Raw genomic sequence first — 14,195 nt, 5'->3', positions numbered from 1 at the left:
GTTTCTGTTTCAAGGGGATATCCAGTTCCTCGATACACTTTTGTTTGTTAGAGGTCACTGCAACACAGTTATATTGAGCAGAGTGATAAGGGAATGAAATATTCCCTGGATAAATATTTAAACTTCAAACCTGGTGGAACGCCAGTCTTAGAAGTTCTGCCTTTGTTGTGAGTTGGTCCTCTTCATCATTTTATTGCCTAGTTTCTTCTCTTTTCCCTCCCCCTGAACACACACGGGTCTTAAAACCTCCTTGGGAAGGTGGTGGAGCAGCTGTCTGAGCAGTTCGCTAAGGCCACCGGTCATCTCTTCAGGAGCTTCTGTCATGAGGTCCTTGGCTTGGCCACCTCTTCTGGCCAGGAATAGCTACCGCACAGCCCTATGTCTTGTGCACAGGAAGGAAAAAAATCCCCACAGACTGTACCTATTCCAAAACGGTGAAGGGGCAATGTGTCTGTCTACCACAGGTTGCCGTTGCGATCACTGGCTTAGGAATGACTTTAAAAAAAGAAAGATTAGATTATATCAACAGACCTACAAGATGGTGGCTAAGTGAAACCTCCATGTTCAGAGGCAGTCTACTTCCGAATGCCGGAGATGAAACACAGGGGAAGGCCATCGTATCCATAGCCTGCTTGTGAGCATCTCAGAGCCACCTGGCTGGTTGCTCTTGGAAACGGAATGCTGGGCCAGGAATGGCCCTTTTTGGCTCGGACCCATCAGAGCAATTCTTCCTCGTGGTCTGTTCTGAGGCTGGCTTAATGAGCCTGGCGCACAAGTAGCCGTACTAGTTTTTGTGTTTCAGATGCTGAACTGTCAGCCAGTTCTTTCCCCACTGGGTGTTGCATCCTCTGTTCCCCTTGTCCACTTGTCCCCTCTCACATCTGGCTAACGATTGCCTTAACTATAGCTGGGCTACAGCCCCACTGAATTCCCATGGACAATCCTTACAGGTTAACCAAGACTGACCAGTGATTGCAGTTTACTTGTTTCCATTGACCCCAGCCACTGGCTGCCTGGCTCGTAAAATCTGTTATGCACAAAAGTGCATAAAATGAAGATGAAGTGCCTCCTCCCAGTCCTGACAAAAACGGTTCCTTCTGCTGAACTGGCGCTGTAGCGAAAGTAAATAAATGAATGGACAGCAATCACAGCCTAGTTGATGAAACTGTTCAATTAAAGCACAGACATTTACATGGTGTAATTTCCCTAAATTGCCAATGAGCCCCTTTAGACACAACCAGTGTTCAAATTGATTTCAGCATTGATTTTGGCTGAAGCTGATAAATTTCTGCTTGTTAGTTAAAGTAATTTTGCAGAAGACTTTGTACTCCAGTATTGAAGTGTTCATTTAGCTGATGGTTAAAAGAGGAGTTATTTACCGAGGGCTGCACTGTTGTTCTGAGATGGAACAATTCCCCAATCATCTTTTACTTTTACTTTTAATTTTTTAAGCTTCAGTATCCCAATCAATAGGTGACTGAAACTGATTAAAACTTATCCAACCAGCTGCCTGTGGCAGTTTAATTAGAAACTGGTTGATCCTTAAATTAAACTTGTTTTTTCACACTGTGTACTCATCTTCCTAAAGATTCAGCAAAAAGTTAAGTTGTTCTTGATTAAAAATAAACCAGGTATTTTGGAAAGGAACTGTGGAAAACTGTTGCTTATGACGCCAGCAAGGGATTTGACCCAAGACCTCTCACCATCTTAGTAACTGTTGTTCACCAGGACTAAACAGGAGCTGTTGCCTCCTCCCTGGAGCACCACTGACTTTTTGCTGAAGAGGGAACCCGTGGATTGGCCCTGAATAAGCAGAAGGACAGTTTGCTTCCATCTGCAGTAAATCCTATTGCTGGGTGATGCCTTTCAGGTTCCTGGGGTTAGTCCTGCATGCCGACCAACCCACAGTGAGGCAGCAGGATGTAGTGAAATGTCACAGGTTGTCTGTTTGGGGAAGTTTTGGTCCACGGATGTGTGTGTGTGTGTGTGTGTGTGTGTGAGAGAGACTCCTTGCATGTAGAAAACTAGCACAACAAAGAAAGAATCTGAGGCTAGCTCAACCTTCTTTCTGTTGTGCTGATTGCAGGATGGTTGTTTGTTTGTTTTTTAAAACCTTTCTTTCCTTTTTAAACCACAAGGAAGCTTTTTAAAACGTGCTCCTCTCCCTGCAGTCTGTTCCATCACCTCGGGACTCCCGTGCCTCATTCTGCATCAGGCATAGATAGTCTTGAGTCTTTTTTGGAAGAGTTTGCATTTTAGAGATGAGCATTTAGTCTGTGGGCCAGAGGGTGCCTTCAAGTTAATAACGAATCGTTTTGTGGTCATCATTCAAGCATCTGCAGTGGGATTTTGGACAGAAGGAAGGTTGGCAGGGCTGGCTGCTTTGAACGAGCAGAGTCCCAATAAGAGCTGCTCTTTACTGGCGCTGCTCACTTCTGAATTTCCTCTTTTTAACAGCCAGCGAGTCAGGCTAATGGGCTTGCCTATTACAGAAGGCAACAACTGTCAAAGTGCTAATTTCCTGGAAACCATCTGAATCTCTTCCTCTTTAGTCGGCTGTTTCAGTACGTGAAAACATCACCATTAAAACTCCCAAACTCTGGCCATTAGCGGAGAGCCGAGTGCGAAATCTAGCACATGCACAAACGGCCTGAAACCAAAATCTCTGTTCAATTTGCTGAGTGTTGTCTGCAGCTGGTGGCCATCAGGCCTTTGCACTGTGTGTTGTTGTGTTTAGAGAAACTGAACTTACTATGCGTGAGGGTGGGACGAGTTGCTTCCCGCCCCAGCGTATGGACAGTGCTCCGTATTTGTTTGATTCAGGAGCCTGTGAGCCTGGAGGCCTCTCGTTGCTTTGTGAAGCCAAGTCAACAGCTGCCTTGCGATAGGATTGCGTCCAGAATGAGAGGATGGGAGGTTATTGGGGACATCTTTGCTTCCAGCAGACTTTCTTTGTTACCAACTTGTGTGTTTTGCCTTCCGCACCCCTCGCCCCCCTTGATTGGCCTGTGACATAAGCCTGCTCTATACATGCAGTCCTGTGAGATGGCAGAACGGAAGGGGTCCCTTCAGTCTGCAGGGGGAGATGCTATATTTTTGTGCTCCCCCATGCAAATAAACTCCCCACAAATAATAACAACAATAATATATATATTTTTAAACCCTGACATATTCTGGTTAGTTCTCTTGTTGCACAAAGGAACATTTTAAAATGTGGTCCCCTCTGCCTGAAGTCTAAAGTCTCCTCTTTTCCAAATTAAAGAGCCCCAGATGTTGTAGCCTTGCCTCATAAGGAAGGTACCCCCAGGCCCCTGATCATCTTGGTTGCCCTCTTCTGCACCTTTTCCAGTTCTACAATATTCTTCTTAAAATACGGTGACCAAAGCTGTACACAGTACTCCAGATGAGGCCGCACCATAGATTTGTATAAGGACATTATAATACTAGCCTTATTTTCAGTCCCCTTCCTAATGATCCCTAGCATGGAATTTGCCTTTTTCATAGCTGCCATGCACTGAATCAACACTTTCAATGAGCTCTCCCCTGGTCAGTCACTGACAGCTCAGATCCCATTGGGTTTTTTTGCCCCAGTATGCATCATTTTACACTTGCTAACATTGAACCACGTTTGCCATTTTGTCACCCACTCTCCCAGTCTGGAGAGATTCTTTTGGAGCTCCTCACAATCTGTTTTGGATTGCACTACCCTAAATAGTTTAGTGTCAACTGTAAATTTAGCCGCTGCTTACCCCTACTTCTAGATCATTTATGAACAAGTTAAATAGCACTGGTCCCCGTACAGATCCCTGAGGGACCCCACTTCTTACTTCCCTCCATTGTGAAAACTATCCATTTATTCCTACCCCATATTTCGTGTCCTTCAACCAGTTACCAACCACACATGAACCTGTCCCCTTATTCCATGACTGCTAAGTTTACTCAAGAGCCTTTGGTGGGGAACTTTGTCAAAAGCTTTTTGGAAGTCCAAGTATACTTTGTCAACTGGATCACCTTTATCCACATGCCTGTTGACACCCTCAAAGATCTCCAAAAGGTTAGTGAGGCAAGACTTGTCCTTGCAGAAGCCATGCTGGTTCTCCTTCAGCAAAGCCTGTTCTTCTATATGTTTTAAAATTTTGTCCTTAAGTATGCTTTCCATCAATTTACCCAGCACCGAGGTTAAGCTAACCAGCCTGTAATTTCCCAGATCCCCCTAGATCCCTTTTTGAAAATCAGTTAGACTGGCTACTTTCCAGTCCTCTAGTACAGAGCCTGACAGTAGTGACAAGTTACATATTTTTGCTAGGAGACCAAACCTCTTTGTGTCCATCTTTTGGACTTAGGAGCAAAGAAGTTCCAAGGGGCATCCATTCCAGAATGCGGACAAAGCAATTCTGGGTCACTTGGCTTTTAATTTTTTTTTCTTATTGGGAGCTATCAACATTCATGGGCTTTGGGATCGGGATCTACAGAGTAAACAATAAAGGTAGCTACTGCTTAAGAGAATTTTCTTCACTGTCCAGTCTGCTGAGGTCATTATTATGGATTTTCCTTTCCTTTCCTGAAATAACTGGTGATCTCACTGGCATGTGTATATCTAGCCCCTTCCATCAGGACCTTTGGGGGAAAATTGAGAAGGTTTTGTTCAAGCAGTGCATGTGCATGCACCTCTGAGCACACAGTCTGTCTCTCCGTGCCCAAAATAGCCATCTTCCTACGCCTGGGCACGCTGCCTCCTTAGAACTCCCTGCAGGGACACATTTGAATTTTCTAAGCAGTGGAGACTTATAGTTATGCAAAATTGGACTTGGCCCACATGGGTCCCTTTAGGGCTTCAAACGTCTGGGGATATGGTTAATAGTCAAGGTTAATAAAATAGTTGACACGACTGTGCCCGTCCTGCTGAAAAGCTGTTCTTAGTAAGTTGATGCAGAAGTCTCAGAGTAATGAGCATTAATGGATAACATTCAGCAAAGGTATCAAAAAGGCATTCTGTCTTGGGTTTGCTTATATTGGGGAATGGGGGTGGGGGCAAGAATGCAAGCCATAATCTTACAGCAGAATAAAATAACCATATTAAAAGAAGATATATTTTGAGAATATAAATGTTGGCCTCATAATCACACACACGAGTGATATGTTGTTAAGAAAGTTGTCTTAAAGATATTTGCCCTGATCCAGCAAATTGCTGTAGTTACAAGGCTTCTGTGTGTGGGTGGAGCTCCCTGCCCCCATGGATTTCACCAGAGGAAGCAGATTGCCACAAGCATTCTTGGCATTTGTGGCTCTGCTATGCCATCCAAATGGTTCTTTTACTGGGTCAGAGAGCCAAAGAACATCACCAGCGGAGAAGTTTTAAAAAGGCTTTATTTGCTCTGCAGAAGCAAAGGTTCTGGCCGGCTAGTGCCCAAATTAAGTTAGTCAATTATATCAGCTCTGTTCCTCCTCTTGAAACTATGGAGAAGCCAGTATGCATAGAACTCTGTGTGTTCCTGACTGTGCATGGGTGGTGCTGAATAGAGGTACCCGCCTGGATCAGGGGGGCAAGTACTGTACATAATTTTTTACTGTAATATTGCCAGCGGGGAAACAGCCTTCCACAGCCAGAGTGGTCGCCTCTCAAGTATGTGACTCATGCAGTAACCAGACCAGATAACTAAAGAAGGCTTAGTCCCTCCTGTTGAGTATAGGCTTCTGTGGGCGATCACAAACAATTGCTTCTCTGTGCAAACCATAATTTGCATGGCCACTTTCAGCTTGTAGTTCTCCTTTGTATTCAGAGAGAAAAAATGTTTTCCCCGGCAAACTCCTCGGGACAGGTAATTACTGCAGCAACTACAGCCTAATTTGAAGTGTTAGCTGTTAATTAAAACACTGCCGAGGTGTCCGGTTTTCTTTTGGTGTAACCAAAGCTCCCATTCTGACTCCATTAATCACTTTACAGTTAATGTGCTGGAGAAGGTCAAGACAATTGAGATGCCATGGCGGTCAGGAGTAAACAAATTTCCTTTCTTCCAGGTAGCAGGCCACTTGCAGAAGCCAAGGGACGCCCTGCCCCCATGGGCATGGTGTCTGTTTTGCGATCCCTTTCTCAATGATAATTAAATGTTAAATTGCTACTGTCAATGCTCTGTAAACCAAACCAGGTACTTGCTCTTTGCTGGAAATTTAACCCAAACTTCCACGGATGAATTGGCGTGCATCATAATTAAATCATCAAGTCTTCCCTTTTAATTCATTTGGAAACAGGAGACCCCCACCCCACCCCTCTTGTGGAAGAAGAAGGGGAGGGGTGGAAGGATCGGTTTTCTTGACAAGCTAATTAAGTTGCCAAACTGCCCAGCATAGTACATATTAAACTAACAGACGCTAAGCATGCTATCGCAACAATTTGTTTTATCGTTTCTGCTGATCTGAAAGTCAAAATGTTCTGCCACTGTTGGTTCATCCATAGTTACCTCATGGTTCACTTTACTCTCTTTGACTTATTGACTTCTTCCACTGTCAACCTCCCACTTTGGTGAATGTCTCTTTTTTCAGCTCTTAAATGGTGTTGGAAAAGTTCTTCAGGCAAATTTGTAGTTCACATAAAATGCTACTAATTCAACATATTATCAGATCTGCAAGTATGCATCTCTCGGGCCCAGTTTCAGAGGAAGCCACGTCTGCAGGTTTTAATGATATGATAGAAACAAAGGAAAGATCTGAAGAGCGTGCTGGTTTTTGGGGTTGTGATAGAACGTATTGCATTGAGGCTGTGTGGGTGCCCCATTCTTTAGGTCACATCTGCACAATTTTTGACTTGCTAAACACTAACACATACTGAGGCCTTCCAAGTGCTCAGACCCACAGTCCCAGGTAGGCAGCAAAAATGGGCTTATCAAGCTCTTAGAGGGCCACAGTTGGTAATCTGTGTTCAGCTTGCTGAGTTGCAAGTTGTGCAGGGCTGGTATGAACGGAGGACTGGGGTGATGCTGTCCACTTCCTAGGAATTAGAGTTTATTGTCTGTATCTCCCCAATGAACATTCCTATCAGAGTTAAGATGGCTGATGGGCCCATCCCAGTGAACAGGTTAGGAGGCTCAAGTGTAGCTGTACTTGCACATCTCAATAGATCAAAGCAGTGATGTGAGTTTTTCCCCCTCTCTCATCTAAACTGATACTTTTTCCCCCCTGAATGCAGAGCAAACCATGTCCCCAGTGGGAAAATACTAGCAGTCAAGGTATGTTATTTCATAAATCTACTTTAAACAAGCATTCTTTTTTCCTGTTCTTCTTTCTGTGATAGTTTAATTTGCTTTATTATATGAAACTCCAGAGCAGTGCATATAAACATTGAGGCCACAAGTGCAAAAATCATCACACATCAAAGAAATTTATTTATTTTGATCCTGGATTTCGTTCCCATTAAAGAGATCTCTGGGGTGGCTAATGACAAAAGTTGTTGTTTTTTTTAAAAGGAAATCTGTACAGTCGTCATATGCAAGTAAAAGCAAGAAAGATAAAACAGAGAGAAGCAAAACACAAACAGATCCAATACGAGAAAAATGTGGTTCATATGCTGACAAATTTGGCTGAGCAAACTCTCCTTGTGCTCTTGGTAGCACGAGTGTGTTCTGTCCTGCCCTTTCTCGGCCACTAAATAGTCCTGAGAAGGATTGGCCCGTACTAAAAACGAAAACAAGCCACATAGTCAAGGAATTGGCAAGCTGTTGTTCAATGGCAGTCATAGAATCACAGGCCCACGTTGTGATATCCAGCACAACACCAACACTGCCAGTCAGCTGGTGCTACTGCACACATTGCGAGCAGCCCTGGTGGTGCGATGGGCAGCTCTTTAAAGCAGCATGCCTGCAGTTGGGTAGCGCTACTTCCACCATTTCCAATCCAGGTTTAGGATGCAGTGCTCTGGTTGCAGCACCAACGCAACCATTGGGTTGCGCCTGCGCCGCAAGTATAGCAGTGCAGAGGTTTAGGAACACTGTAGTTGTTGGGTGGATGGGTGAGTGGTCTTTGGCCTGGAAACAAAGCAGGCCCTGTCCAGACCAGCCCGTGAACTGGGAAACTGGTGGACAAGTAAGCTGGGCTGAGCAGCCTGAGCACAGCTACGTCTTTATCAAGGTGACGAATTGCTCAGAGTGCTGAGCCAGGCAGAGTCCGGGGCTTTCTAGAACCAAGTGAAGCTCCATTGGCCTCTCTTGACCAGTGATGGCACCCAAGTGCAGAAGAGCCTTGGACCAGCAGCAGCTCTCTCCTCTGGCAAATCACCATGGGCAGGGGGGATGCACACAGAGCATGTCTGGCTACCAGAAGAATCCCCTGTTCGAGACTCTGCACCTTCCACTGTGTGGGTAGGGGTGTCGTTTAACTTACTGCTTTTGTTGTGGAAATGTCTGAGACTATCTCTGTAAAGAGGGAGAAGAGCTTGGAGAAAGGAGGGGGCTGAGAAGCTTACAGTCCTTGAAAAGACTTTCTCATTTATTAAAATACTGATTCCACATGGATTAGGTGTGCAAGAAATCCCAGTGGAGCAGGGTGGACATCGGAAGATCCCTTGTAGAGTCAGGCCCTTGGTCCATCTAGCCCAGAATTGCCTCTTCTGGTTGGCAGTGTGACTCGAAGATCTTGGACAGAGAGAGGTCTTTCCCATCACCAGATACACGTTCCTTTCAACTGGGACCTCTTGCAAGCAAAGCAGGTGGTGTTCTACTGTGGAGCAGTGGCCCTGTCCGTTGGGTGAGAAAACAAAAGCAAACCCCTCCAGATCTTCTCAAGGCCTTTTCAATCTGATGCTGCTTGTGGGACTTGCTAGATCCCCAAATATACCTTCTGTTCAGTTTTGAGGGACTTAGCAGCCGAGCAGTTGGCAGCCTACCCCTTACACCGTGCGCTCTTTGGCTGCATGCCGTTCCGTTCTTCAGTTGCCGTGAGTTTCCTCTGCTCTTAACCTAGCATTTAAATGGTCCATTTGATTAATCATTTGTATACTGACTATCGTACTCCCAAATTTCCTCTGAGTTGTACATACTGTAAAAGACAATTATGTCACCACAGATTAAATAAGTGAATTAAAATGGAGTTGCAGCTTAATTTGACCTGTGATTTTGCTCTCGTTCCCTTTAGTAGCGCGCACACACTATTCCAGCAAATAGATGAAGTCATCCATGACAGCCGGTGATGAATTGCCATCGCTATACTGTATATTTTAATAGCCTCTCACTAATTTAAATTGAGCACCGAGTAAATTATAATTCAGTCACTTGACTGCTTGTATTTAACTTGACAACTCATCCTTATTTGTCCTGGAGGTGTAGGAGAGAAGGGGAGAAAATGGGCTCAGGTATTTCTTGTGGGTTAACCCTTTCCCCTTGAAGCCTTCCATGTCAGAGTCCTCATAGTTGGTGGCTGAATCTGCCACTGCTTGTCCAGCAGCAGGCCAGGGGGCCATCTTGCCCACTTGAAATTGGGAAGCGAGGCACACGCGAATGATCCCAGCATTTCTCCATGCCTGCTTTCCCACCCCGTCTCCTAATTCTCTGACCGACAAAGAAGTGAGAGTTCAGTGCTCAGTCCTGTTCCTCTTAATACCTGTGTGTGCTACTCTTCAATATAAATATTCTCACAAAAGCAAGCAAAAATAAAACATAACAATAAAATAATACACCCATTAAAAAAAAATAAAACAGCAGATGAAATTAGCAGCAAGGGCAATCTCTTCAAAGCTATAAGCCTGTGAAAAATTTTTAAAAGCTCTTTACCTTTTAATTCATTTATTCATATAGAATAATTGTTAATTTAGTTCAGATATTCCTAAGAACAAGATCCAAACCTGTTTGCTTTCAGGAAGTCCTAGTGAATTTAAAAGGAACATACTGAAATATATTTATTTTATTATTTTAAAATGTTGTTCCCCTTTAAAAAAAAATAATTCAAAGCAGCTTATATTAAAATATGAATGCATCAAAATACAAACAAAATGGCAAGAAAAACAGGAATGCACAAAACAAAATCAACAAGATCAGAATAGTATGCCCCAGACAACCAATTCCAGTCTGGAATTGCGCTAGGTGAGATCAGTAGGTACTGGCAAACTCTACATAGGCTTTGGCTGCAGTTTGATTTCCTGCTCCTCCTAACCTCCTTCAAATATAATTGTAGTTAAGACCTTAGTGATGCATCTGCCACTCTTAAGATTTCAGAACTGCATCAAGCAGTGTGGCCTTTTGTGGTGGCTGTTTACAATGGCACGGTGGGTGCGCTGGGTGGGGCATGCCACGGCCACCAGAGACGTGGGCATGGTGGCGGCCAACCCTGTGGTGAGCCCCTGCCGGTGAATGTGGCCGTGTGGAGCAGCTGTCCTCATGAACTGCATTCCAAGGAGCAGCCACCTTGCCCCCATTTGGGGTGAAATGGGACCTAGCCCCTCCCATTTTCCAAGATCACTGAACCTGTAATGCACAGCCGCTCCGAGACATTCTCTCTTCATTATATGTCTTGGCTTTTGCAGTGTTTGCTGGGCGTGATGCTGAATTCAGTCAATATTTAGCGAAAGCTTTGGTGGTGGGGAAACTCAGTTTCAAGCAGGGCTTAGCAAGGTAATCTCTTTTAGATATGATAGAGGGTTAAATTTCGTTGCTGTTTTAATAGGCAAAATTGATACAGTGTTCCAGCGGGTTACTTTGTTTTAAGCTTTCCACCCAGGAAAAAAAAATGTCAGTGAATATTGTTGGCAAATGACTATTGATCTGGAGAAGTGTGTTAAATGTTTTCTTGGCAGCCTTTCTATTACAGTTACAATTTAGTTTAGTGAGAGCTTTTATAAATAACCCTAAAGCAAATTCTTGATAGAAACTGGTTATGCTCTTTTTTCCCCATTTAGACAGATATCAATACTGTAAAATGTAGGTTTGGAAATGGGCTCCTTTTTTCTTCCCTGTGTGTGTGCGTGTGGTTTTCTTCCTCCACCAGCAGCGTGTCGGCATGGACTGCAGGTTGTGTTAATCCCGCAAAGCATCCGTGAGCCTCCAGTTATGTGCCAAATTATTGGAGTCTGTGTGAATGCTAAACCATGGTTCAACAACATGACGGGCATGAGCCTTGGCCTTGTGTCCTCCTTCCTCCCCACCCCACTCGCTGCAGGAAGAGATTGGACACTTCCATCCATTCCCTGATACAGCCGCAGATTTGTTAACTGTTTGGACGAAACAGGAACCTGCAGATTGCATCAAGCTACAAAGCTTTCACTCTCCCCCCGCCCTCCACACAAAAGGGGGTTGTGGCAGGGTGTAAGCCCGTGGCTTAGCATGATGCCTGGCCGCTTTAGGGACGGTCAGCTTCCACATGTTCAAGGACTGCTTCATTTCAGAAAGCAGCCCGGTGGAGGGGCGCAAAAATGCATTTCACCACCCAAACCGACCCCTCGTAAGTGGTCAGATTCCATAATAAAATAGACCCTGTCTAGCATTCAGGGCTTTCCTGCTATGAAGTGTATGTATCTCAGATGTTATGTATGCATAGGCACATACATACAAAATCAAAGAGAGAGAGATCATGTGCTGTTAAACTGTTCTCTCTCTCTCCCAACTCCAATTGTCTTCCTTTTCTTTATGAGTAAAATTGTAAGTAAGCCATGTCTTTGTTACAGCTGCCAAAGGCCAGATAAACTTTGACTTGGAGACTGCCTATTGGCCGCACCTTGTCTAGGCTAACACACGTGCTCCAGCAAATGTAGGTTTTAGTGTATAATTAGTCAGGAGCTGTGTTTTATCCACTAGTAGCTAAGATGCTGACGGTGGTGATAGGTCACTGAGTGGCCCTGGAAAAACTGTCTATCGGTAGTGGCAAGTTGAGTTGGGTAATAGTGAGGCAGAAGGATGTGCCACCCCAAAATATATATCATATTGTCATTGCCCCCCCCCCGCAAAGAAAGCAGTGCAACCCTAGTTTCTTTTGTTGATGGCCATGATGTTTATCTGCACCATCTATTTCTGGATATATAATGTTTCAATGCTTACTTCCAGGTGATCCCTTTAGATATTACACTGGAACTTCAAAAGCAGATTATGTCAGAGTTAGAAATTCTTTACAAGGTACACATTTGTATCATTTATATCTTTATTCTATTTGACTGTAATTTGTCTCCAAAAGTATGTTAACAGCTTCTCTTTCCCTCTCCTTTTTGCAGTGTGATTCATCCTATATCATAGGATTTTATGGTGCTTTTTTTGTAGAAAACAGGATTTCCCTTTGTACCGAGTTCATGGATGGTGAGTGCTGTATATTCTTGAAATCTTCAAATGGGTTTGCCAATTACTTTTTTAAACAGTTGAACATTTGTTCCGCGCACTTCTTAAAGAAGCACAAAGCAATTCCTGCAGATGGTGCAAGATGCTGATTTTTTTAAAAAAGATATTTTTAAAATAATAATAACCATTCACAAGCCTTAACACATCAGGCAGACAAGAGTTATGTTTACTTGATGTTAAGTATGTTACATTCCCCTCAATGGAGTTGCATTGACTTTTATTGAAAATGTAAATAGAACAGAAGTAAACTCTGCTTTATCTGTGGTTTGATATTTGCCACTTCCATACAATCTGTCTTTACTGACAAAACAGCTGTTCCCTTTTTAATGTTTCAGTCACCAACACAGACATTCTTGTCAAGAAGCCCATTAGCTCATCCATTGTCCTGTGCTTGTTCAGTGCGCAGTTGGTTTGGAATGGCAAGATGAAGAGTTTTCATCCCACTCTGATCCCAAGTCCTGGTGTTCCTCTGATGTCAGTGACTCAAGCCAGCAGCACCATCCCAACTGCATGGGCAACTCAAGCAGTTGTCCGGGGAAGCAGGCTGTGTGCCCCAGTATCCCTTGCACTGAGGACACAGGGGCGCTATCCTAGGATCATAGGGGGATTTGTCTCCCTCTTACCTTCCTAAGCACTCGAGCACATCACTATGAAACCGTGATCTCTTGGGACATCCCTGAAGTCAGGAAAGTCTTGCCTCTACCCAACTTGGCCTATAACAGACAAAATCCATTTGTTCTCCCAACACCTGAGGCCCTGCTTTGGATGCCTCTGTTGAATGAGATTCACTGGTTGCCTACTCAGAGCAGGTCCTTTTCTCCAGTGGCACCAGTTTTGTGGAATACTCTTGCCCACAAGGCCCATCAGACCCCAGCACACACACAAACACACAGAGTGCACCTTTGGGTGCACAGCCAAATCCCGCAGCCGCTGGGCAGAGGTGAGGCTGTTCCACATGAGTGGCTCTCTGCTGCTAGATTTGGATCTTGTTGGTTGTAGTCATGGTGGAATTGGTTTGTTCTTTCTGTTGTTGTTGCACTCTACTGGCATTGTTTTGATTGTAGTCATCCACTGCCTTTTGATATATTGTGTTAGTGGGTATTGTTTCTTGGTTGGTGTAAATGGATTTTGTTAGCGTTGACTTTGTTTTCAGTAAAGAAGGCTGGGACATACATTTTTAAAATGAATACATTCTCTTTGCAAGCAGGTTGCTCTCTATTTTATTCAGTATTAATGGGGTTTGTTTGGGACACTCTTGCAGGAGGATCTTTGGATGTTTACAGAAAGATTCCGGAACACGTGCTGGGAAGAATAGCTGTAGCTGTGAGTATCTGGGATGTTACTATTATTATTTTAGTATACATAAAATCCTTCAGTTTCACTTCACGTCAATCCTTCAGCACAGCAGACACGCGTTGATGCATTACAAATAATGCAGGAGGACAAAGAGGGAGAAGGCTGGGGGTGGGGAGACCTCTTCCCTTCCAAGTCTATATTATGGAAAGGAGAATCAGTCAGTTATAATTTGCTGGAGTCCAATACTTGTGAAAAAAGCCCCACAAGGTTTCAGAATTACTTTTCCCTTCCTGGCCACTTCAGATTCTAAGTGTGTCAATTTCTCCACCCCGCTAAATACTCTATTTCCCACACAGAAGTTCTATATCTGTAGGGACATTTGGGAGTTGCCTTTATAGTGCAATTTTAGTTTTTACTAATGTCATGATGCTCCAAACTTATTCTGAAATCCACAACTAAAAAGCAAAGCTTTCAAGCAAACCCAACAGTAATGCCAGAAGGTTCCAGTGTTTTCCTGCTATAGTTCCCTTTTTATTGATTGCTAAATGCAATGCCACTTGTATCTTTTTACATGCCTAACTACAGTAAGTGATT

The 14,195-nt window shown here is 43.9% G+C and overlaps 1 protein-coding gene across 10 annotated transcripts in view; it reads left to right on the top strand.

The window, feature by feature from the left end:
• The window catches only part of MAP2K5 (mitogen-activated protein kinase kinase 5), a 126,902-nt gene that overhangs the window by 29,439 nt on the left and 83,268 nt on the right, over positions 1–14,195 (top strand). For 9 of the 10 annotated variants that reach the window (XM_053271737.1, XM_053271736.1, XM_053271735.1 and 6 more), the window contains exons 9-12: positions 7,184–7,223; positions 12,021–12,089; positions 12,185–12,266; positions 13,567–13,628. In XM_053271737.1, coding sequence (XP_053127712.1) covers positions 7,184–7,223; positions 12,021–12,089; positions 12,185–12,266; positions 13,567–13,628 — 253 coding nt within the window. The remainder of the gene's footprint in view (positions 1–7,183; positions 7,224–12,020; positions 12,090–12,184; positions 12,267–13,566; positions 13,629–14,195) is intronic. The other variant, XM_053271739.1, reaches the window with a different exon arrangement.

Source organism: Hemicordylus capensis, chromosome 10 (genome assembly GCF_027244095.1).
Source record: "Hemicordylus capensis ecotype Gifberg chromosome 10, rHemCap1.1.pri, whole genome shotgun sequence".
In the NCBI taxonomy this organism is placed as follows: domain Eukaryota; kingdom Metazoa; phylum Chordata; class Lepidosauria; order Squamata; family Cordylidae; genus Hemicordylus; species Hemicordylus capensis.
This window is presented reverse-complemented; position numbering and strand designations above follow the sequence as displayed.